At 52.4% G+C, this 25,012-nt stretch overlaps 1 protein-coding gene and 1 long non-coding RNA gene across 2 annotated transcripts; one reads left to right on the top strand and one right to left on the bottom strand.

Moving 5' to 3' along the window:
• Nucleotides 1–277: 277 nt before the first annotated feature.
• Nucleotides 278–2,259, top strand: LOC135293179 (zinc finger protein 629-like). The gene is made up of 4 exons (XM_064407169.1): nt 278–573; nt 1,235–1,294; nt 1,447–1,816; nt 1,985–2,259. Exons 2-4 carry the CDS (start codon nt 1,273–1,275, stop codon nt 2,199–2,201), a joined length of 609 nt encoding a protein of 202 aa, XP_064263239.1. The 5' UTR covers nt 278–573; nt 1,235–1,272; the 3' UTR covers nt 2,202–2,259.
• Nucleotides 2,260–10,030: 7,771 nt separating this feature from the next.
• On the bottom strand, nt 10,031–14,304 carry LOC135293172 (uncharacterized). The gene is made up of 4 exons (XR_010355291.1): nt 14,159–14,304; nt 13,869–14,046; nt 10,598–10,805; nt 10,031–10,280 (listed from the first exon to the last, which is right to left on the bottom strand). It is a non-coding gene; the product is annotated as an uncharacterized LOC135293172 (long non-coding RNA).
• Nucleotides 14,305–25,012: the final 10,708 nt, after the last annotated feature.

Here is a 25,012-nt window from a genome sequence, read left to right as displayed (position 1 = left end):
CCCTCCCGGATGTGCCGAGAGGAGCCCCAAGGGCTGGCAGTGCCCAGGCAGGCTCCCCAGCAGGGCCCAGTTTGGATGTGGGGCCCCCAGTTGTCGCAGTTTGCCTCTCCTTTCGCCCGGGCCGGCTTCCCCCCTTCTCCGCAGCGGCCGGGAGCAGCCGAGAGCCCCGCACTGCCCGTGCCGAGCTGTGCCGGCTCCAGCCCCGCTCCTGCCGCGGCTGCGAGGGCTCCGGGAACGGGGCAGCGAGGGCGTCGCTGCTGCTGGGGGAGGGGGAGGAGGGAGGGAAGGGGAGGGATGAAGGAGGAGGAGGAGGCGGGATTAGAGAGGAGGAGAGTGGGAGGGGAGATGGAAGAGGAGGGGGAAGGCGGAGAGAGAGCAGCCACAGAAGGAGAAGGAGGTGTGGTGAGGGAGGAGAAGGATTAGGAGGAGGCGGGGGGATGGAATAGGAGAAGGGGCAGGAAGAGGAAGCGGAGGGACAGAGGCGGATCAAGGCTGAGCAGCAGGAAGCACGCGGTCGAGCCCTCCGTGCATTCGCAGCCCCCACCTGTGGGATCATCGCCCCCCATGGCGCAGGTGAGCGGGGAGGGGGAGCTCGGCCCAGATATCCCGGGGGTCCCTGGGCTGGGATTTTTGGGGGGATGTTTGGAGAATGAAGAAGTGCAAGGCTGAGCGGAAAAGGCCCCTCGGAGGGACATCGGGGGGTGGCCGTGGCTTTTGGCGGCAGAGGCAGCCTGGAGGAGCAGAGCCCTGTGTCCCCCAGGAGCCCAAAGTGGGGAGCCCAGAGAGGGGGGAGCGCCGCCATTGGCGGGAGCCTGCAGAGGCTGGAGAGGGGCAGGGGGGACTCCTTGGAGCCCCTGCAGCCCAGAGCAGAGCATGAGGGGAGAAGGGAGCCCAAAAGGGAGCCCAAAAAGCCCCAGCACCCCTGAATGGGCAGAATGAAGAGGGGGCAGCTTTTGGGATTGCTGGGACTGCCAGCAGGCTGGGGAGGGCGGGCACCGAGGAGAAGGGGGACCCCCAATGCAAGCGTGACCCCAGCAGGTGGGACAGGGGGAACTCCCAAAGACCAGAGGGGAGGGAGCAGGGGTGGGGAACTCCTGGGGCGGGTTTTTCAGCACTGAATCTTGGTGTTTGGGATGTTTTTCTGGAGCCTAGGTCGCTGGTGACTTGTAGAGATGGACTTGGGCAGAGGGACCTTCAAACTCAACGTGCTCATCTCTTGTTTTCCTCAAACCAGGATTTCCCATTGCCGTCTCTTGTGAGGCTGTGAGGAAGATGTCCCTGGACACTGAGGCAGGTGAGGAGGAAGTCAGTGCCCCTTTGCCCTCTCGCCTGCTCCATCTCCCAGCCCAGCACGGCCCCGGCTGCAGGGCAGCCTGGGGGCATCTCCTTGCCCTTGCCTGTGGCCCAGAGGCAAATGCCATCCTGTCCTTGTCCTTCCTCCCCCAGAGCAGGAGCTGAGGATGGAGAGCAGGGAGGACAAATCCCCGTGGCAGAACCTCGTGGCAGAGGCCATTTTGAGCAGCTCCATGGCGCAGGAACCCAACGGGGAGGAAAAGCCCCGGAGATGCCGCACGAGGAGGGGCTGCAAACGCAGATGGCGGGGATCTGAGGGGGAAAGAGCCAGCCTGGGCCGGGAAGGCGGCCGGAGATGGAGCCAGAGCTCGGAGCTGGTGGTCCATGAGGAGGTTCCTGATGGGGAGAAGCCCCACAAGTGCTTGGAGTGTGGGAGGGGCTTCCAGATAAGCTCCAACCTGATCCGGCACCAGAGGAGCCACACTGGGGAACGGCCCTACGAGTGTGATCAGTGCAGGAAGAGGTTTCGGAGCAGCTCCAGTCTCCTCGTGCACCAGCGCACACACACACAGGAGAGGCCCTTCCGCTGCCCCGACTGCGGGCAGGGCTTCAGGCAGAGCTTCCATCTTGTCTGGCACCGGTGAATGCACACTGGGGATAGGCCCCATAAGTGTGAAGAATGTGGGAGGAGCTTCAGGGAGAGCTCCACCCTGATCCACCACCAGAGGACCCACACTGGGGAACGGCCCTACGAGTGTGGGGAGTGTGGGAAGAGATTCAGACATCGCGCCAACCTCCTTGTCCACCAAAAGATCCACACTGGGGAGAGGCCCTACGAGTGTCCCCAGTGTGGGAAGAGCTTCTCACAGTGCTCTCACTTGACCAGACACCAACGGAGGCACTGGTGAGGGAAGCCCTGCGAGTGCCCCGAGTGCGGGAAGAGCTTCGTGCGCTGCTCCAGCTCCATCCCCCACTGCAGGACCCACGCTGGGCACAGCCCTGGTGACCCACATTCCCTGTGATCCGTGGTGGGAACACATCTGGCTGCTCCTCCTTTTGGTTTGGCCTTAATGTTTTTTTTCTCTTCTCAATCTTTGCAGTCCAAAAGCCAAGTCGATGGGTCTGTTACTTCAGAATAACTCAGCCCCACTGAAAACAAATTAATTGTTGAATGAAAGCTCAATAGCACCAGGGATTTGCTTCTTCCCACCTCAAAAAACTCAATCCCACAACAAAGTCACTCGACTCCAAAGCCACCAGGCTGACATGGGGTTAGAATGACACTGGGAGAAGTGGGATCCCAGTTTAGTGCAGAGGTACGGGGATTGCGTGGGGCTGGGTGTGTGAGATGTATTTGATAGCAAATAAAACTTTCAGACTTACTGCTTTCTTCCCGTCCATGCTCAGTCCCTTGCAGTTCTGTTTGCAGAGTGCCGCCTCCCAGAGTGTCCCCTCACAGTTGCCGCCCTTGGCCTGAGCCCGCCCCTTTCCCCTCACGGTTCCGCCCTTTCCTTGCCCCCTTTCCCCTCACGGTTCCGCCCTTTCCTTGCCCCCTTTCCCCTCACGGTTCCGTCCTTTCCTTGCCCCCTTTCCCCTCACAGTTCCGTCCTTTCCTTGCCCCCTTTCCCCTCACAGTTCCGTCCTTTCCTTGCCCCCTTTCCCCTCACAGTTCCGTCCTTTCTTTGCCCCCTTTCCTCGCCCCCTTTCCCCTCACGGTTCCCGCCCTTTCCTTGCCCCCTTTCCCCTCACGGTTCCGTCCTTTCCTTGCCCCCTTTCCCCTCACGGTTCCGTCCTTTCCTTGCCTCCTTTCCCCTCACGGTTCCTGCCCTTTCCTTGCCCCTTTTCCCCTCATGGTTCAGCCTTCAGGAGGACCTTCAAGAATGGGAAAGGAGGAGGAGGAGGAGGAGGGAGGGAGGAAGAGGCCGAGCAGCAGCAGAAGAGGAGAGGGAGAATCTCGTGGCCCTGGCGGTCCCTGAAGCCGCCGCAGCCCCAGGAGCATCGCCCCCCATCCCGCAGGTGCCCAGGGAGGGGGAGCACGGCCCGAATATCCCGGGGGTGCCTGGCTTTGGGGTTTTTTTGGGGGGATGTTTGCAGCTGGCAGGGCTCCAAAGCAGCCCAGAGCAGAGAATGAGGGGAGAAGGGAGCCCAAAAGGGAGCCCAAAAAGCCCCAGCACCCCTGAATGGGCTGAGGGAAGAGGTGGCAGCTTTTGGGATTGCTGGGACTGCCAGCAGCCTGGAGAGGGCGGGCACCGAGGAGAAGGGGGACCCCCAATGCAAGCGTAACCCCAGCAGCTGGGACAGGGGGAACTCCGAAGAGCAGAGGGGAGGGACAAGGGACAGGGAGCTCTTGGTAGGATTTTTAGGGCTGAACCTTGGTGTTTGGGAGGTTTTTCTGGAGCCCAGATGGCCGGTGACTTCTCGAGGTGGGCTCGGGCAGACGGACCTTCAAATTCAACGTGCTCATCCCTTATTTTCCTCAAACCATGATTTCTCATTGCCAACCCCTGGGAGGCTGTGAGGAAGAGCAAGATGCCCTGGGACAATGAGGCAGGTGAGGAGGAAGTCAGTGCCCCTTTCCCTTTCTCTGCTGTTCCATCTCCCAGCTCAGCACAGCAGAACCTCGTGGCAGAGGCCGTTTTGAGCGGCTCCACGGCGCAGGAACCCAACGGGGAGGAAAAGCCCCGGAGATGCCGCACGAGGAGGGGCTGCAAGCGCAGATCACGGGGATCTGAGGGGGAAAGAGCCAGCCTGGGCCGGGAAGGCGGCCGGAGATGGAGCCAGAGCTCGGAGCTGGTGGTCCATGAGGAGGTTCCTGATGGGGAGAAGCCCCACAAGTGCTTGGAGTGTGGGAAGAGCTTCAGGTGCAGCTCCAGCCTGATCAGGCACCAGGTGATCCACAGTGGGGAACGGCCCTACGAGTGTGGGGAATGCAGGAAGAGCTTCAGACTTCGCACCAACCTGATCTACCACCAAAATATCCGCTCTGGGGAGAGGCCCTACGAGTGTTCCGAGTGTGGGAAGGGGTTTTGGATCTGCTCCCATCTTTTCTGGCACTATCGGATTCACACAGAGGAGAGGCCCTTCTGCTGCCCCGACTGCGGGAAGGGATTCAGGCACAACTCCACCCTCGTCACCCACCGGCGCATCCACACTGGGGAGAGGCCCTACGAGTGTCCCCAGTGTGGGAAGAGCTTCTCCAGGAGCTCTACATTGACCAGACACCAACGGAGGCACTGGTGAGGGAAGCCCTGTGAGTGCCCCGAGTGCGGGAAGAGCTTCATGCGCTGCTCCAGCTCCATCCCCCACTGCAGGACCCACGCTGGGCACAGCCCTGGTGGCCCACACTCCCTGTGATCCATGGTGGGAAATTGTAGCCATATTTTAGTGAAAAAGCCTCTGCTGGGATTTTTCCTGTCCTGAGGAGCTGAGAGCCTCAGGAAAGAAATGTAAACAATAACTATCTGCTGCTGTGGAAGGCCACACGTGCATCTTCCATTGGTCCATGTGGATTGTTTTCAATCAGTGACCAATCACAGCCACCTGTGCCAAGGCTGTGAGCAGTCGCAGGATTTTTGTTATGCATTCCTATTCTATTCTTGTCTTTGTAGCCTTCTGATCTTCTTCTCTCTGTTCTTTTTAGTATAGTTTCAATGTAGTATTTTAATATAATATATTACATAATAAATCAGCCTTCTGATGAAAATGGAGTCAAGCCTCGTGTCCTCACACAAAGGGCAGCCTAAACAATAATTGGTGACCCCTGGATGTGTGAAATTGATGGCAACCCCAGGAGTGACCACAGAGTCCAGCCTGGAGCTGAAGAAACGAGACCTTGAAGATGGGCAGAGTTCACAGCCAAGGCAAACAGGAGAACCTGTTGGACTTTCCTGGACATTGTGTCCAGAGACCGCAGAGCAGCAGAGCTGCACAGCTGGATCCACAAGGACACTGTCTAAAGGTACTGTTATTTTTTCCCTTCCTGAAGATCCTGCCATTCACAGAAGGTGGGAGGAAAGTTGGGAAAATGTACCTTCGGAAGCTCAGGTTCCGTTTACTGCGTCAGAGAAGAAAGTTATTAAACTCTGGCACAGATGGGGACACGAGAACGGAGTTAATAGTGTGTGGGGGAGACTGTGTTATGAGTTTTTAAGATGGGCAAAATTTCATAGATTTTTTACAAATGTCGTATACTCCCTTGATTTAGATCTTTGGGAGTTCATGGACGCTGCTTTTGAGTGGACAAAGGACCAGGGTGTTACACTCCCAACAATGTATGGAGTGCACCTATGGCTCTTATTCTGTATTTTGGAAAAAAGGGAGGCTGCAGGGGACATCGTGGCTCGGTGGCACGGTCGCGCTCCGTTTCCACCAGGTTCGGCACGAGAGGAGCCTCTCAAAGAAGACGAACCGCAGGTTCGCAGCCCCCCCGCATTACCCACAGCTGAGCAAAAGTTTTTCTCCGCTCCCTTGGAGCATGAGCAGGCAGAGCTGCCTTCCCCCCCCCTCTTTCTCTTGGGGGAGATGGGGAGCCGGCCCCGCCGCCCGTGCCGAGCCTGCTGCTCCCTGCCAACCCAATTGCAGTGAAAGAGCATGCCAAGAATGGTGCTGAGCCCATGGGACCGTCTCAAGAGCCGACACCAGCACCCGTGCTGCCCGCACCACCCACCCCAGTTGTCCCGCTGCCTTCCAGAGCTCCGACCTTCGCATCAGACCCTGTGAACAGTCTGTCCCTCCGTGGAGAGGGCACGGCCCGCCAGCTCACCGCAGGAGCAGTTCGGCTGGCTGTGTTCAAAATCAGTGTGGTTTCTGGGCCATTTCGCATGTGGTCGGGGGCTTCTCCCTAGGGGTTGGGGTGCCTGCCTTCCCCCAAGCGCCCCAGTGGCGTGGGGGAGTTGGCTCCTGTGGTATCTGCCTCTGGTTCCCAGCCCAGTGGGGATGGGGGTGGTGCCGAGGGGCAGAATGCAGGAGCAGTGGCATTTGCCTTGGAGGAGCAAGAGACACAGAGCAAAGCAAGCATTGCTCGCTTGCTCTGGGGACAAGAAACGCTCACATCTGGGATGACAATTCCTGAGAAAGCTTCTCTTCCCGAGCTGCCGGTGTGCGCCGGTGCTGCTGGGGGGAGGAAGCATTCTGCTCTCAAGACACTGGCAGCATGGTCCTGCCAGGTTCTGAGCATGCAGAGCCCACCTCACAGGCTGGTTCTGGGCCATTTGGCTCATTTCCCTGGGCTGGGGCCACCGCCCTGTCCAGTGCTGGGTTTGGGGACTTTGCTTTCCCCGCAGGGACCTGGGCCACCATTCTGTGAGCCAGGTCTGGGTTCTCTGGTCTGCCCACCAGGACCAGGGCCACCAAAAGGTCCTAGAGACCCTCTGCTGCTGCTGTTCTTCTTCTTTTGGAAAAAAAAAAAAAAAAAAAAAAAAAAAAAAAGAAGAAAAGTGGAAAGAGCTAGCAGCTCAAAAGCATTGAAAAGCCAAAAATTAGCCTCAGCCCAAGTGGTTCAATGAAGGGCTGTGGCCAGGGCATTCCAGAATTTTCTCTCTGAATTGTTTGATGACTGTCAATGGATTTTTGATGATTCTTGTTGATTGATTCTCTTTAGCAGTTCTTTGTTTCAGAATTCTGCAAGCCTGTTTCAGGACCAAAGGGGACTTCCAGAGATGTCAAAGAAGAACATCTTCAGTCCATGGACTCTGTCCTGAAACTCAGCTGCTTGGACTTGAAACAATGAACTTTGTTTGCATGAGTTTTTGCATTTTCTTATATTTTAGGATTGTTTTAGTGATAGGATAGAATGTGATGTTTGATAAGTGAAGAATTTCCCTGAATGTTCCACAGGTGAAGAATTTCCCTGACCATTCCACATCAGCAGTTGATTGAGATTTTGATTGGCAACAGATGAACCTCAAGAGGTGTTTGTTCTCTCTTCTGCAAGGGCGCAGTAGAAGAGATTGCAAACATTTCTTTTTCTATTTAATTTAATAAATTTTAAAGGGTGAGATGTAGCCATGATATTTTAGGGAAAAGCCTCTGCTGGGATTTTTCCTGTCCTGAGGAGCTGAGAGCCTCAGGAAAGAAATGTAAACAATAACTATCTGCTGCTGTGAAGGCCACACGTGCATCTTCCATTGGTCCACGTGGATTGTTTTCAATCAGTGACCAATCACAGCCACCTGTGCCAAGGCTGTGAGCAGTCACAGGATTTTTGTTATTCATTCCTATTCTATTCTTGTCTTTGTAGCCTTCTGATCTTCTTCTCTCTGTTCTTTTAGTGTAGTTGTAATGTAGTATTTTAGTATAATATATAACATAATAAATCAGCCTTCTGATGAAAATGGAGTCAAGCCTCGTGTCCTCACACAAGGGGTTCTTGCCGAAGCAAGAGTGCAGGCCCTGGTGTTCTGCTCTTGGCTTGGTGCTGTCAAAGGGGCTGCTTTTGATGGTTTTAGAGGCACTAACCTGGGCAGTGAAATGCGCCTCAGGTACCAACTGCATCTCTGGTGTCTGCAAGTGCCTTTATCTCCCTTCATGCTCCTCAGAACCAAAATCCTGCAAGGACCAAGTGAATCTGAGACTTTGGAAAGGCCCAATCGTGACAGATTTTGGTGAGATTTGAGTCAGGAGATGGAAGCAGCAGCAGAAGGTGCTGTAATCTTTATCCTTGCGCTCTCCTGCATGCTGATGCATGTGTGAAGGAGGCAGGGATTCCATAAAGCACCTTCTGTAGCTCCTGAGGGAAAACCAGTGGCAAGTTCTTTAATTTCTTAGAGTTTCAGGCATGTGTTGTGTGGCTGTGCTGCCCCCCAGGGCCAGGTTCTGCCACTCTCTGCTCCAGCTGGTGCTTCCAAACTGCCCTCTGTGATTTTTATTTGCAAACCAGCTCTCTGACCAGCTTCCACTTTGCTTTAAAAATTCAGCACCACGTTTGTGGCTGAACAGGTCCCAGAGCTGGGGAGGAGGATTTGAGATGCAATTTGCATCACAGAGTTGTTACAACGGGGAAAATGTCACATCCCTCCTGTGCCTGGAGCTGCTAATCTTGTTCTGAACACTGAAAACCTGTTCAGCTGCTCTCATTATACCTCAATTTGATTACTGCTTTGATTTCACACCTCTTTCATGCAGGCTTTTCCTCTCTCCTTAGCTGCAATTGTCAGGCCTGAGGAGAGAAATTTTGTTGAGCCTTGGGACAGTTCCCATATATCCCTGCTCCTAAAGCTGCTTTGAATTATCTTGGGAACCTGAGCATGAGATAAACTGTCAGGACTTTAGTGAGAGGAAAAGTAAGGCACAGAAGCCAAAGTGTAAATGCAGAGTCTGGGGACTCTGTTGTGGGGATCTGGGCCCTGCAAACTCATGTTGTTCTCTGTGAATGGCTGATTCCTTCTGTATCTCCTCCTGAAATTCTGAGCACCAGGGCTGGTGCTGGAACTGCAGCCACACAAACTCCCCACGGAGCTTTGTGGGACCCAGTGGGAATCATTGATTTGCTGCTTTTGATGAAAAGTTGTGACATGAACCTCAGTGTCAGGGAGGTGACAGGTTAATGCTGCTGCTGCCAGACAGTGCCCACACACTGTGTCTGGAGACGGCTCTGGAGAAGATGAAGAAAAACCAGGATTAAATCCCATGTGCTACTGAGCTCTATCAGAAACTGCTTAGAGTGAAGTCTGTGAAGTGACTGGGGAGAGCTGGATGAAAGGGACAGCTCTGAGAAGTGTGTGGTACATCAGGGATGTCCTAATACTGATCTTTGCACGGAGATGAAAAAGCACCAGTTTGCATGGCCTGAATGTCTGGGTCTGGAAATTCTGCATTGCACAAGATGTGCTGAGCTCATCTGGCTCTGAAATATCATCTCTGCACCTTAGCCAGGAACAGCATCAGAGTTCTGAACAGATTCATCAAAACCAGTCATAAGCCAGAAGCAAAAACTTGGCAATACACATCTGTGGCAGGTGAGGAGACCAAAAGCTTCCATTCTTGTTCTTGCAGAATGAATTCAGCAATAAAATAATCCTCTCTCTTGGCATTAAAATACTTTAGTTTCAGCTCTGCCCCAGACTGTCAGTGTCAAGTATTTCTCGTGGTGCTTGGGGGTAGGTTCTCCCCCTGGAGCTCTCTGCAGGTTTGTGCTAATTCAAGATGTTCCCTCAGGTTCAGATGTTTTGCTGCCCGAGCAGAGTGTGCAGAACAGGGATTACAAGCACTGACATTTGCTGTGCTAGAAAGTGCAAGGGACACATTTGTGCCAATGAAGGTCACACCTTGAACTAGGAGGATCAATTCTTGTTGTGCTCAGAGGAGTCTGGGGAGAGAGGGGGTTTCCAAAGGAAATCTTGGTCCATGTAGGGCTGAGGCTCCCTCCAGGCTGGCTCCAGCCCCTCAGGGTGCCCAGGAGCAGGGCTTGCCCACAGCCCAGTGCTCCCTCCTTAGCCCTGGGGATACCCAGGGAAGAGCCATGGCTGAGGCTCTGCAGGAGCACACAGGCTCAGCCCTGCCCCAACATGGGATCCATGGGCCAGGGCACACTGGGCTTTGCCCCTACAGCTCCCAAGTGTGTCCAGAGAAACTGCAAGGAGAGGCTCACCTCTGTCAGTGGGACCCCTCTGTGCACAGAGACCCCCACTCCTGGGGAGGCTGTGCCAGGGACCTCCAGCCCTGGGAACCTGGAGCAAGTGGAAAGCACAACTTTGCAAAATGCTGCCTGTGCCTGAAGCAAATGCAAGGAGAACTGGGGTGTGAAAAGTAAAATTTGTTTATTACAGAAGAACAGCAGCAAAAATACAGAACATATTTACATTGTAAGAATATTTGTAACAACAACAATCGATAGAACATATATAAAGAAAAACCTACCTAGCAAAACTATGGGAAACGTATTTACAGAAGTCAAAAATAGCCCTACAATCTACATACTAAAGAACAACAACAAAGTGTAGAACATATATACACAAGGGTGGTGTCTCTGTCCATGATGTCCATCGCACCTGGAAGAAAAGCAAATGCCACGGTCACTCTAGTCAGGCACAGAGGGCTCTTGCATGTGCCCCCAGGCTGGCACATGCTGGCCCAGCAGCAGGACTCTGCTACCAGAACTGAGCCTGGCTGGGTCTGGCATGGAGCTTGTGTGGAGCAAAGCAGGCACAGGACAGGCTGTGGATGGCCACCAGAATGCAGTGCCCTGGGTACAATGTCCCTGAGCAGGGCGCACCCAGCCCAGCCCCAGCCTGGCAGCAGGAGACCCACTCTGCCTGTCCTGCTGCTGGCATTGGTCTTCATGCCAAGATCAGGGCCTCTTCCTCACCTTTTTAATCAATATCCATGTCCTCAATGGACTCTTCCATATCCACATCCATCTCTTCTTCCTCATCAACATACACGTCCATCTCTTCTTCCTCCTCCACATCCACATCCATCTCTTCCTCTCCAGGGTCTTCTCCGTCTATTTCCATCTCCTCCTCCGTATCAATCTTTGCATCTACCTCCATCTCCTCCTCTCTGTCTGGGACAGCCTGCAGAGGCAGCAAAACCTCAGAGTCCCTGTCCCACTCCATCCCCACAGAGCTCCAGCCCACCCGGGCAGGTGTGGGGTGTCCACCTCCATGGAATGGCACCATACCATCCTCAGGAGAAATGGGAGCATCCTGCAGGGCTGGATGATGAAATCCAGACACTAAGGATCTTTCAGGACTGAAAGGGTTATCAGGGGACAGGTGAAGAGCAGAGTGGGCAGAAGCAGGGTGAAGAGCATGCGAACACAGCGGCCAAGGGTTGTGTTGTGCCCTTTGCTGGGTGCTGGACGTTCCAGCTGGAGCCTGGGCTGTGACATCACAGTTCCCAGGCTCCATCTGAACTGGACACTGGAGACCATGGAATGATGGAGTCCCTGCACGGTTGGGCTTGGAAAGGAGCCTGAAGAACAACATCTTGTTCCCAGCTGAGCAGTCTTCCCCCAGAGCGTGCTGCTGAGAGCCCTGTTCCCAAGGATGGGGCATGCACAGCCTCTGTGCACAGCCTGGGCCAGTGCCCCACCACCCCCAGTGGAAAAGAGCAGCTTCCTTAGATGCAGCTTCCATCAACCTGCTGCAGTTGAAAGGCATCCCCCCTTGTCCTGTCACCACAGGCCCTGCTGAACACTCTGTCCCCTTCTTTCCTGCAGGACCCTTCCAGTCCTGCACAGCCACAGTGAGGCCGCCCAGTGTCTCCTCTGTCCAGGCTGAGCGTCCCCAGCCCCACTTGCCCAGCACTCAGTCACATCAGGGCCAGTCAAGGCTGCAGGGTAGCAAATAGCATCAGGAACTGAGAGATGCAAGCTTTAGACCCAGGCTTGCCTCTAAATGTTCAAAATTAATAACAGCGGAGAGGAAGATGTTGGGACACTAGTTCTGTTCTAACTGGTGATTTCTTTTTCTTCTTTTCTGTCATGCTGTCCCAGGTTTTTCTGTTTGAAAGGAAGCCTGGCACAATGTCCATTGTCTTCTCCATTTGTGAAACAACAAGCAGAGTCTGGGCAGGCTGATATGCAGAGCAAACCTGAAAATATACTAGTGATCCTGAGCCTGGTGGATGCAGCTAAACCCAGCCAAAAGCAATTTCTGGAAAGCTGATCCTGGTTTACATTATCTTGAGTTTGGCTTTGCCAACTTCACCAGTCATTTATAAAAAAGCAAACAAAAAACTCAAACCAAATCAGACAAAAACCCAAACAAACAAACAAACAAACAAACAAACCCATGCAGCAAACCAATCAAACAAATAGATAAAAAACACCAAATAAAACCAAAGGAAATGAGGACTTAGTATTAGTTGTGAGGATAGCACAGCAGGCAAATGGCTGCTTGCCACAGGATCACCATCAAAAGCCACATAGAACAGCTGCTCCAAAATATACCCAACAGGAGAAAAAGAAAAAGTGATGCATGGCAACTTTGGGGGCAGCTCCACATTCAGGTGGATCCAGCATTCCCCACCCTCCAGGCTGCTGTTTGCTCCTGATGAAAGCCTTTTCCAGGACTGTGGCCCCTCTCAGTGCAGTGTCAGTCACTGCCAGAGCTCTCAGCTGAGCCACTGGCATTTCCAGAGTGACATCCAGCCACAATCCTGCTGCCTGCTGAGCACCTGTGGAAGATCCTGAGCATCTTCATGCCTAGCAGCACAAAACAGCTCAGGATTTCTCTGAACTGGTTTTCAGGAGAGGTTTCCATATCCCCGTGAGATCTGTTCATCCCTCAACATTTATGACTTGATGTACAATGATGCATTTGGGTTCCTTCCTTCCTCCTGTGTGCCAGTGAGATACCATCCATGTGAATGGAGGATGTTGTGTGCACGGCAATGTATTCCTGGCTTGCCATTTTGCTTCACTGTCACTCAGCTGAACATGGTCCTTATCTAAGAAGGACTTAGAACTTGCAACAAGTGATAAATTAACCTTCTCCACTCTCCTTAGCATGGGTGTGATGAGTGTTAAGGAAAGAAGTGAGCGCTTGCCAGGATGGGAGCTTGTTCTTTGCCAGGGAGGAGGGAGAAAATCTTGCTTGGAGTAAATAAAGCAACTCTGCATCCCCAGGAAGAGAAGCAATTAAATGTGTGAGTGCTGCATGGGATGATTTGCACAAGGATTGTCTACTAAGGAGGAATGTTCCCAATAAACCATGCTTCTCCTGACCTTTATTTTTCTGGGTTTCCACCACATGATAGAAGAGGCTCTCAAGGAAAAAAAGCAAAACACCTTGTGGGGAGACGTTTTTTCCTTTCTTCAGACTTCCTCTTTCTTTTATTCCCTCCAGAGCTCTCACTTCATTTCTGCTGTTGTTTGGAGCACGTGCTTCCCTCTTTCCTAATCCCCTGGGCTTCTTTTGGCTCTGGGTGTCTTGGACACCTTTAATTGTGCATTTTTTTCCCCTTCATCTACTTCTGACCTCCAGCCCTGGGAACCTGGAGCAAGTGGAAACTACAACTTTGCAAAATGCTGCCTGTGCCTGAAGCAAATGCAAGGAGAACTGGGGTGTGAAAAATAAAATTTGTTTATTACAGAAGAACAGCAGCAAAAATACAGAACATATTTACATTGTAAGAATATTTGTAACAACAACAATCGATAGAACATATATAAAGAAAAACCTACCTAGCAAAACTATGGGAAACGTATTTACAGAAGTCAAAAATAGCCCTACAATCTATATTCTAAAGAACAACAACAAAGTGTAGAACATATATACACAAGGGTGGTGTCTCTGTCTGTGCTGTCCATCACACCTGGAAGAAAAGCAAATGCCACGGTCACTCCAGTCAGGCACAGAGGGCTCTTGCATGTGCCCCCAGGCTGGCACATGCTGGCCCAGCAGCAGGACTCTGCTACCAGAACTGAGCCTGGCTGGGTCTGGCATGGAGCTTGTGTGGAGCAAAGCAGGCACAGGACAGGCTGTGGATGGCCACCAGAATGCAGTGCCCTGGGTACAATGTCCCTGAGCAGGGAGCACCCAGCCCAGCCCCAGCCTGGCAGCAGGAGACCCACTCTGCCTGTCCTGCTGCTGGCATTGGTCTTCATGCCAAGATCAGGGCCTCTTCCTCACCTTTTTAATCAATATCCATGTCCTCAATGGACTCTTCCATATCCACTTCCATCTCCTCTTCCACCTTCACCTCCACCTCCATCTCCTCCTCCCCAGTGTCTTCTCCCTCCGTCTCCATGTCCTCCTCTCTATCAATCTCTATATCCACCTCCATCTCCTCTTCTCCATCTGGGACAGCCTGCAGAGGCAGCAAAACCTCAGAGTGGGGTCCCTGTCCCACTCCATCCCCACAGAACTCGAGCCCACCCGGGCAGGTGGGGGGTGTCCACCTCCATGAAATGGCACCATACCATCCTCAGGAGAAATGGGAGCATCCTGCAGGGCTGGATGATGAAATCCAGGCACTCAGGAGCTGTCAGGAATGATCGGGGTATCGGGGGCATAAGAAGAGTGAAAGGCGAGGGCAGGAGCAAGGTGCAGAGCGTGTCAACACAGCGGCCAAGGGTTGTGTTGTGCCCTTTGCTGGGTGCTGGACGTTCCAGCTGAAGCCTGGGCTGTGACATCACAGTTCCCAGGCTCCATCTGAACTGGACACTGGAGACCATGGAATGATGGAGTCCCTGCACGGTTGGGCTTGGAAAGGAGCCTGAAGAACAACATCTTGTTCCCAGCTGAGCAGTCTTCCCCCAGAGCGTGCTGCTGAGAGCCCTGTTCCCAAGGATGGGGCATGCACAGCCTCTGTGCACAGCCTGGGCCAGTGCCCCACCACCCCCAGTGGAAAAGAGCAGCTTCCTTAGATGCAGCTTCCATCAACCTGCTGCAGTTGAAAGCCAATCCCCACTCGTCCTGTCAGCACAGGCCCTGCTGAACACTCTGTCCCCTTCTTTCCTGCAGGACCCTTCCAGTCCTGCACAGCCACAGTGAGGCCGCCCAGTGTCTCCTCTGTCCAGGCTGAGCATCCCCAGCCCCACTTGCCCAGCACTCAGTCACATCAGGGCCAGTCAAGGCTGCAGGGTAGCAAATAGCATTAGAAACTGAGAGATGCAAGCTTTAGACCCAGGCTTGCCTCTAAATGTACAAAATTAATAACAGTGGAGAGGAAGATGTTGGGACACTGGTTCTGTTCTAACTGGTGATTTATTTGCTTTTTCTTCTTTTCTGTCATGCTGTCCCAGGTTTTTCTGTTTGAAAGGAAGCCTGGCACAATGTCCATTGTCTTCTCCATTTGTGAAACAACAAGCAGAGTCTGGGCAGGCTAATGATGCAGAGCAAAACCTGAAAATATACTAGTGATCCTGAGCCTGGGGGATGCAGCTAAACCCTGCCCAAAGTAATTTCTGGAGAGACGAGCTTGGTTTACATTTTGTTGAGTGTGGCTATGCCAACTTCCCCAGTCATTTCTAAAGAAGCAAACAAAAACTCAAACCAAAACAGACAAAAACCCAAACAAAGAAACACACAAACAAGCCCACGCAAACCAATCCAACAACTAGATAAAAAACCCCAAATAAAACCAAAGGAAATGAGGAGTTAGTATTAGTGGTGAGAACAGCACAGCAGGCAAATGGCTGCTTGCCACAGGATCACCATCAAAAGCCACATAGAACAGCTGCTCCAAAATATACCCAACAGGAGAAAAAGAAAAAGTGATGCATGGCAACATTGGGGGCAGCTCCACATTCCGGTGAAGGATGAGCATGCAGTAGTACAGATCCAGCATTCCCCACCCTCCAGGCTGCTTTTTGCTCCTGATGAAAGCCTTTTCCAGGACTGTGGCCCCTCTCAGTGCAGTGTCAGTCACTGCCAGAGCTCTCAGCTGAGCCACTGGCATTTCCAGAGTGACATCCAGCCACAATCCTGCTGCCTGCTGAGCACCTGTGGAAGACCCTGAGCATCTTCATGCCTAGCAGCACAAAACAGCTCAGGATTTCTCTGAACTGGTTTTCAGGAGAGGTTTCCATAACCCTGTGAGATCTGTTCATCCCTCAACATGTATGACTTGATGTACAATGATGCATTTGGGTTCCTTCCTTCCTCCTGTGTGCCAGTGAGAAACCATCCATGTGAATGGAGGATGTTGTGTGCACGGCAATGTATTCCTGGCTTGCCATTTTGCTTCACTGTCACTCAGCTGAACATGGTCCTTAAGAAGGACTTTGAAGAAATGGGTAGGAATTTTGGCTCTGAGAGGAGCAGAAGGCATATTTTCTAGACCACATTGCCAGCAGATGCCGTTTCCCTGGCAGAACAGTGATTGCCACTCATCTTCCTGGGAAGAATATCAAGACACATTCAGAGATCTCAGGTTCAGCTGGCCTTTGGCTTTGTCTACCTCATTTCACACATCCACTTTCAAGGGCCATTAGAAGAGGCACATGTTTGCCTTGCTACCCAGAAGTGCTGTAGTTATTCCCAGGAAAAAAAAAAAAACAAAAAAACCAAAAATTTGCTGTCCTGTGGTGTGGTAGAAATCCCATCACCGTTGTGACTCTGTGAGTAAAGACAACCGGTGCTTTTGGGGGCTGTAACAGCTGAGGGTGTGGCAGAGCAGGTTTGATATTCTTTTTAGACTCCTGAAAATATTGTTCCCAAAACAATCTTTCTCTCCTGTCTTCTGTCATCAACTGTGGAACAGAGGAAAAGGAAGGGATCAGAGGTTTGTTTAAATTTGCACTTATTTTTAAGTCTCCAAATAGTGTCAGCTCGATGCGTGATATTTTAGAAATTGGATGAGTAGCAGCTATTTCATCCCAGCGAGAGGTGGGATTGAAGACTTCCAACAACAGAAACACTGGATGTGCAAGAGCTCAGTTTTCCACCCCTCACACAAGTAACTTGCTGTACTATTTTCAGCATCCTCAGATCAATTAAAATACTGCTCCAAACAACAACAGAATGAAAATGTTCCACAAAATGGGAAAAAGGAAGAAAAGTGGGCCGCAGCCCTTTCTGAAGAGCTCGTGTTGATTTTGCCAAGTCAGATGCAAACAAGGTTTGCCATATTTCTTTCCTAGAAAAATGCAGCTATTGAATAGAAATCTATCTCTGAGGCTGCTAAGTTTGCTTGCGATTTTAGACCTGGGAGGAGCAAAACAGGTTCCAGAGAAGCTGTGGTTGTGTTGGCCTTGGAACTGTTCAGGGCCAGGTTGGATGGGGCTTGGAGCAACCTTATTAGCGGAAGGTGTCCTGAGTCTGGTGAGTCCCTGAAAAGAAACTTTTGGTTTTCCTGAAATGCTGCCTTTGTAAGGGGAGGTCACATCTACCCCACGTAATTTGAAATGCCCTGAGCAGAACCCAACTGTTTTTTCTCACAGGTGAGGAGGGATTTTCACTTGTATTTTATGGGGGATTTTGACAGGGCAGAGCAAGAGCAGCTGAATGTGTTTGACAGGCAAAGAGGGCCAGTGTGGCAGCAGCTTAATTCCATGGAGCTTTTCCTTCTAAGATCCTGTACAACCTGAGGCACTCTGGGGCTCTTGAACCTGGCAGCTGGGCAAGTTAATCATTGGAACAAGTGATAAATTAACCTGCTCCACTGTCTTGAGCATGGGTGTGATGAGCCTTAAGTAAACCTGTGAGCACTTGTCAGGATGGGAGCTTGTTCTTTGCCAGGGAGGAGGGAGAAAATATTGCTTGGAGTAAATAAAGCAACTCTGCTTCCCCAGGAAGATGAAAAGAAGCAATTAAACATTTGAATGCTGCATGGAATAATTTGCACAAGGCTATATCTTGTCTTCTATGCAGGAATGTTCCCAATAAACCAGGCTTCTCCTGACCATTATTTTTCTGGGTTTCCACCACATAATACAAGAGACTCTCAATAGACCCCTGTCTCCCCACCCCCAGCGCCGCGGCCTCCCCCAGAGGATGTTCCACGAGATCGACCCCAGAGCCTGACACAGGGACAGGGGGCCGAGGCCCTGGGGGGTGGGACAGGGGGACAGGGACTCCCCGGAAGCGTCCCTGTGTCCCCCAGGGCCAGAGCCTGGGCCAGGGCTCCTTCACCCTGTTACAAACGAGGGCTTGAAAGCACTGAAAAAATCCCAGGAAAGATATCAGCAAAAAACATATTTAATATTAAGTGACAGCACCACAAAAATTCCTTGGCAAGAGTCACTCTGCTCCTGACTGGACACTTCAGGCACACCGAGGAAACAATCCAACAACAAAACCAAACCAAACCAAACCCAGGCAATCAAACCAGAAATGAGTAACAAATCCTATGGAAAAGGTGGTTTTCAATCCTGTGGAAAAGAACTGTCCTTCTTGGCCAGGTGATCATTGCCAAAATTGAAGTTTCACCTCAAACATTCCCTGTTGTGATAGGCTGGAGGAGATTGTTGGCTGGAAACATCTTGTGTGTGGGGAAGGAAGAAGCAGGTCCACCTTGTCCTGCCCTGAAACCCCAGCGCTGCCCTGCCCTGGAACCCCAATTCCCCCAGAGCCTCTATCCCAGCCCAGCAGTGGCTGCCAGTCCCTGGCACAGCACAGGCAATGCTCCACAGCCACCTCTGGAGCCCCAGCCCAGCTCCTGAGTGACCAAATGAGCCCAAGTCCCACCTGGGGGAAGGGCCCAGGAAGACCAAGGGGTATTGAAGGCTGTCCACAAGGCAAGCACACATGTTGACCCTGCAGCCTCTTGGAATTTCTGTCTGAACGCTGCTGGAATCCAGGAGTTGGTATCTCTGTGTGTGCTTCTTAAATCTTATTTTTCTCTCTTTCTATGTCTACTTCTATTTCTCTCCTCTGGCGAATTTTGATGAACTTAAATTTTATCAGGCTTAGAGTTTGTCAAGTGGAATGGCCAAGTTAATGCTTCAGAAAAGTTTTTTTGTTGATTGAATGTCATATTAAACCTTTTGCCATAGTTTCTCTGATTTTCTAGAGTTGCCAATAAAAGCTGCTTTGAGCTCCTCAAAATCTCTTGTACTGGTATTTCTCCAGTGCCTCCAACTCAGAGGACACAAACAATTGTAATTCCTTTTAAATGTCTCCTTGAGACAGTTGTTTGGGGGATGGGAGTCAGGGCTTGTCTGTCCTGCTTGGCACAGCCCAGGCAGGGCTTTCCCAGCCACATTCCACACTCCATTTCCCGGCTGGAGCCGCTGGTGCCTCTGAGTTCTGCTGGCCCAGCCCCAGGGACGCTCTCCTTGTCTTCCCATTCCCCCAAGGTCTCTGGGCAGGGATGGCCTCAGTGGGGGCTGCTGACATCCTCAGCAACTTGGAGGCTGCTGCTGGATTTCACTGCTCCAGAGGCTTGTTCAGCCTGCAGCTCTTCAGTGCAGGAATTCAGTGTCCCAGGGCTCATTGACATTCAGAGCACATTAACAAGCCAAGCCTTTGGGAATAATTTGATTTTACCTTTCAAATCTTGTGTGGTTAATTCAACACATTTCATAAGTGTACTCAAAGTGAATGTATAATTGAATGAATATTTACAAAGAGAGTGAGAAAACATTTTTTAGGTCCTAATTAGTTGTTTTTTTTTTCCTGATCATAAATTGATATGTGCAATCTCCAATTGGCACTGAATCCAAGTACCTCCTCATGCAGTTTGAATAGATATGAATAGATATAGCCAACACCCTTCATGGCTGACAATCAATCAGACTCTGTCCCTACCCCCTCCCCACCATTTCCCCCATCCAAGCCCTGGCACTCAGAGCAGCCTTGTGCAAATCTCAGCTCCCTCCAGCCCAGGCTGCACCTGCAGCTTTCAGCTCCTTGGCTCCAACTCCCACCTGCTTTCCTTGGAGAAGGAGCTGCTTGAGACACCGAGGGATGTTCATTTATTGTCAGCCAACAAAGCCAAGAGAAGGCACAGCTCCATCAAATGCAAAAGTCATTCTTCTCCCTGGCTCTGCCCTGGCCCTGATCCCCACAGCCTGTCCTGTTTCCTTCATCCCTCCTTTGCCAGGGACTTTCTGGGACAAAGGAGCTCTGCTTTGGCTATGGAGGGAGATCCAAGTGCAGCCACTGGAGTGGGAACCACAACTCATCAGGTTTTTGCCCTTTGAGAGACCAGGAACTAGTGAGACTCAGAGGCACAGAAGGGTTTCTCTTCATGGCCAATATAAAAAATGTGAACATGATAAAATTTAAGAAATATCAAACCCCTTCCCTCAGCTCATTGAGACATCCCAGCAACATCTGACATGTCCACCATCCACAAGGGATTGCCATACAGGAAGGATTTTAGACAGAGACTTAAGAAGAGGTGATAGGAAAGATAAAACTACAACTAAGATGCTGACTAGAGAGGTATTTAAACTTCAGAGAAATTGGGCAAGTCCCTGAAGCTCAAAGCATGAAGCCTGGGATGCACATTGCAATGACCTGAGAACAGCTGCAGGAAATAATCTGGGAGCAAGGGGAAGAACATAGATCCAGCTGCCCTAATGAAGAGATGTCCTTAGACACGGCCATTTGAACAGGAGAGCTGCAAAGGACGGAGTCATGAAATATTAGAGTGAATATTGGTGGCTCATGTAGAGGGGAAGATCAGAATTTCTTCTCCTGCCATCAGTTGAAGAATCCAGTAGATCCAGGAAATTCCTGCTCCTGGTGGGAATACTTTGCCATTTCTTCAAAGCACTCAAGTGACCCAGATAATAAAGATTCACTTGTTTATTATGAAACTAACAAGTGTTAAAACCTGTGCCCCTTTCCAGGCAGACATCAGCTGTGTGCCCATGAACACGCAGTGCCACTTGTGCCCTGAGGTGCCCAGCTGGGATTGGATCTCTCTGAGAGCACCTGAGGGAGAGCAGAGCACCTTGCAAGCTGCAGGTCCCTGCCAGCCCCACAGGGCTCCTGTCCCATCAACATCTGCTCTGCTCCACTCTGAAACAGGGCCCAGCATGGTGCCGGGATCATCAGAGAGCTGAGGGGTGTGCTGGAATTCAATGCCCTCCCCATCCCGCAGCAGCCCTGCATTTCCCTGCTCCAGCCTTGGTCTCCAGCACAGCCATGGAGGCTCTTTGGGCTCCTGACTGTTCCTGCAGCCCCCAAGGGCAGCTGAGCTCTGCCTTTGGCACAGTCAGCCCTGGCCAGCGCAGGCCATGCTCAGCAATTGCTTGTGTGTGCCTGGCCTTGCTGTCAGCCCCGGCAGTGGCTGCGTGGCCCCTTGGTGGCCCTGTGCTGGCCCAGCCATGGTGGCCCAGCCCCTGTGCAGGCCCAGCCCAGGCCAGGAGCATTGCGGCTGGGAACGGCCCCTGTGCCATGGTGCCCACAGCAGCCTTGGGGCTCTGTGCCCCATGGCCTCCCTGCGGGGCAGCCTCTGCCAGCTCCTGCACAGCCCCTGGCACCTGTGGGCCTGCACAGACAGCCCTGCCCCGGGCTCTGCCGGCCTCTGGGCCAGCAGAGAGGCCGGCCAGGGCTGGCCATGGCCGGGAACAGGCCCTGAGCCCTGCAGGAGGATGGAGCTGGGCCACAGCCAAACTCAGCCCAGGGCAAAGCTGGGCTCAGCAGCCAGGGCTGCCAAGGGCTGGGCACAGAGGCTGGCCATGACAAATGTCCTGGGCCCCCTCCCTGCTCTGTCCATGCCCCCAAGGGCACGGAGCAGCCTCCTCTCTGGGGCACTTGCCTCTTTTCAATGCCTGGCACAGGCACTGGCCCTGCCCCACAAGGCCTGGGCTGAGTCCTGCCCCTGCACGCTCAGCCAGGCTGAGATGGACACTGATGGTTTCTGGGGCAGGCTCTCTGAGCCCAGCCCAGCTCCCTGCAAGCTCTGCCAGCTGCCCTGAGCTCTGGGCAGCACCAAGAGCCTCTCCCCAGCCCAGCCCAGCCGGCTCTGGCCCCACAGCTCTGCTCAGGCCAGGCTGCTCTGGCCACTGGCCCCACGGCCTCAGCCCCTGCCAAGGGCACAGCAGCAGCTGCAGCTCACACAGGACTCAGCCCCAGCCATGGGGGAAGGGGCTGGGCCAAGGCCAAAGGAGGCTCCCTGGCTGCCCTGCTCCCCTCTGGCTCAGGTGCTGAGAGCTCTGCAGCCCCTGCTGCCATCGCATGTGCCCAGGGCAGCACAAGAGCCCCGGCTTTGGGGCCCTCAAGAGCTGCTCCTGCTCCAGGCCCAGGGCCCATCCCAAAGCTGGGGCAGCCACAAAGCTGTGCCCATTTCTGTTCATTGCTGCTCTGATGGGGATGGATTTTCAGCCACTTGGAGGCTGCTGATGAATTTTCCTTCTGCAGAGGCCTCTTTCGTGAGTTTTTCAGTTTAGGAATTCAGTGAAAAACGCTCATAAATATTAGTTAAAAAAAAAAAAAAACAAAAAGAAAAGCCCCTTGGAATAATTGATGTTTTCAATTCTTCTGTGGCTAGTTAGACAGATTTCAGAAGTGAATTCAAAGTGAATATACTGTATTGAAAACAATGCAGAGAGAACAGTTTTGTCCTCTTTCTTTTACTTTTCCTTTTGTCTTAGCTTGTAAAATAAGCATGTATTCTTTTTTGCTATCTGTTGAGGGTTAGGCAGTTTTTCTTATCTCTTTCAAGAGCAATGACACTGCCAGGAAGACAATGTCCTGCTAATGGGCTATTGAATTACTCACTGTGGCTGGTAAGATTAGTTACATCATCCCATTGGGAGATGCTCCACCCAGAGGGAAGAGCCAAGCATTCCTGCCACCATAAAACAAGCACTTCTGAGACCACAGACAGCCTTCTTCACTTGATTTCCAAGAGGAATCAGGAACTGAAGCCCAGCTGCTCCTTCGCCGCATTTTCGGAAGGGATCTACACCCTTCTGCAAATCGCCGCTCCAGGAGGAGCAGCCACCATTTAGCTAGACTGCTATCAGCACCCTGACTTCTCAGGGTGCCAGGTTTTTCTCACTCTGCCAGTAGTTGTTTTTGCTTGTGTTAAATTACATTGTTATTTAGTTGTTTTGGTTTTTTTCTTCCAGTAAAAAACTGTTATTCCCATTTCCCATATCTTTACCTGAGAGCCTTTTTTTAATTCTGAAGTTGTGATAATTCGGAAGGAAGAGGTTTACCTTCTCCATTTCACAGGAGGCTTTTGCCTTCCTTCACAAGCTCCTGTCTTTTCAACCCAAGACACCTTTTTACAGTTTTTTTTTACTTATATCAGCAATCTGCAATTGATATTGAACACAGCACTTTCTAATGCAGTCTGAATAGATATGAAAATCAAGACCCTTCTTGGCTGACAATCAATCAGACTTTGTCCCCACCCACTCCCCACCATTTCCCTCATCCAACCCCTGCCACTCGTATGCATCAGGAATGGTGTGGCCAGCAGGAGCAGGGCAGTGATTCTTCCCCTGTGCTCAGCACTGGTTGGGCAGCACCTCGAGTGCTGTGTCCAGTCCTGGATCCCCCCATTTAGGATGGGCATAGATAGGCTGGAGCGTGTCCAGAGAAGGGCAACGAGGTTGGTAAGGGGTCTGGAACACAAGTTTTGCGAGGAGCAGCTGAGGGAGCTGGGTTTATTTATCCTGGATAAAAGGAGGAGGCTCAGGGGAGACAAGGCAATGTCAGGGCACATGTAGGACTTGATGATCTCCAAGGACTTTTCCAACCTTGCTGGTTCTGGGATTCTCTGAAACCACCCTTGGAGCAGTTGCAGGATGAGCCCTGGGCCTCCTCTTCAGAAGCTCCAGCAGCCCAGGTGCCTCAGCTTTTCCTCCCAGCCCAAAGCCCATCCTGTCAGTCCTGCAGAGCCTCTGCAGCTCCTCCTCATTGCCCAGAACAGGGAGCCCCACAGGCAGACACAGCAGCCCAGATGTGCCCCCCTGGCCTGGGGTGCCTCTGGCAAGGGAGCAGCACCAGGCACTGCAGGAGCCTGCAGACAATTCCTGCAGCACTTGGAGGATGATCCTGCTCCCCAAGGGACGTTCCCATGGTGCCAAGTCAGGAACTGCAATGGGGAGTGGGGCCAGAGAGGAAAGGGCAAAAAGGGATGGGCTGTTTGCAGGGGAGGGAACAGGGGTGGGCAAGAGGAAGAAATTTGTAACAGGAACAGTAAAGAAAGCAAAGGTGAAGCCAAGGAAATGCTCAGGGCAGTTTGGGGGTGGCTGCCAGGCAGCCCTGGCTCTGAGCAACAGCGTCTGCAGTGGCACAGGAAACTCCCAGCTAATGGGAACAAACTTTATGGCTGACTGCAGAGGCCAGGACAAAGCTGAGTGGTTTCCCTGGTGTCCCCCAGCCCTTGCTGGCCCCAGGGGCTGATGGCATTTGTGCTCCCTCAGGTTCATGTCCCCACAAGCAACAGCATGGGGGTGCTCCTGCCTGCTCTGTGCAATGCAAACAGGGGCTCCTGAGCCAGTGCTGCCGTGGCTGTGCCTGCAAGGATGCAGCACCTCTGTGAGCTGGGGGAGAGGCCAGGGCTGCAGAGGGGGGATGTTGTTGGCAGCTCCATCAGGACGCTCTGGGACGCTGCCCTGGGCTGTGCAGTGCCCTTGGGATGGATCAGCCCCTGCTCTGCTGCTCCTTCCCATCTCCCCCAGGGCCCTTGCAGAGCCCCAGCCATGCTGTTTGTCCCCAGCCTGCCCACGGCCAGCCTGGGGCTGCTCAGCCTGGGGCTTTTCTGTGCTGAGCATTGGCCTGGCCGTGTTCTTGAGAGAGCCTGGGCAAGGAGCCTGCAGCCCCCAGGGCCTGGCCTGAGGCATCAGCGCTGCCCCAGCAGTGCCCATGGCCTGTCCCTGCTGCAGCCCTGGCACTGCCACCCCCAGGACTGTGCCCGGCCCTGAGAGCACTCAGGCCCTGCAGCAACACCAGGGCCACCAGGGCAGCGGGGCAGGGCCACGGCAGCAGCACTGGCAACACCAAGTGCTGCTGCTGCTGCTGGGCACAGCTGCTGTGCCAGCACTGATCTGCCCCAGCTCTGCACACCGACATTGCTGCTGCAGCTCTAGAGAAGGCAACAAAAGGGATCTCTGGAGAAAACTCTGCTGGGAGATCCTTTAGTTCCTTTAAAGCCACTGAGAGCACAGCTCCTCATTGTCACAGTCTGCGGCCACTGAATGTGGAGAGAAACAAAGTCAGAAATAGCAGAAACAATGATCTAGATTTAGGAAGAATATTTAAAAAAAAAAAAAAAAGAGACAGGGAAATCAAAGAACCAAACCAGCAGAACTATCAAAAATTAATTTTGTTACAAGTGATTTGCAGAAATTGGCAATCAGTTTAATGCTTCCTAAGATGTCCGGTCATCAGTCTCCACACCGCAGCCTTGAGCTCCTGGTTCC

This window comes from Passer domesticus, unplaced genomic scaffold (assembly GCF_036417665.1).
Source record: "Passer domesticus isolate bPasDom1 unplaced genomic scaffold, bPasDom1.hap1 HAP1_SCAFFOLD_84, whole genome shotgun sequence".
In the NCBI taxonomy this organism is placed as follows: Eukaryota; Metazoa; Chordata; class Aves; order Passeriformes; family Passeridae; genus Passer; species Passer domesticus.
The sequence above is the reverse complement of the archived record's forward strand: the minus strand, read 5'-3'. Positions and strand labels throughout refer to the sequence as shown.

Bases quoted from the DNA above. Each gene is read 5' to 3' on its own strand.
- LOC135293179 (XM_064407169.1), top strand. From the start codon at position 1,273: ATGTCCCTGGACACTGAGGCAG. The intron at 1,295-1,446 runs GTGAGGAGGAAG...TTCCTCCCCCAG, and splicing joins GTCCCTGGACACTGAGGCAG to AGCAGGAGCTGAGGATGGAG. The intron at 1,817-1,984 runs GTTTCGGAGCAG...ATGTGGGAGGAG, and splicing joins TGTGATCAGTGCAGGAAGAG to CTTCAGGGAGAGCTCCACCC.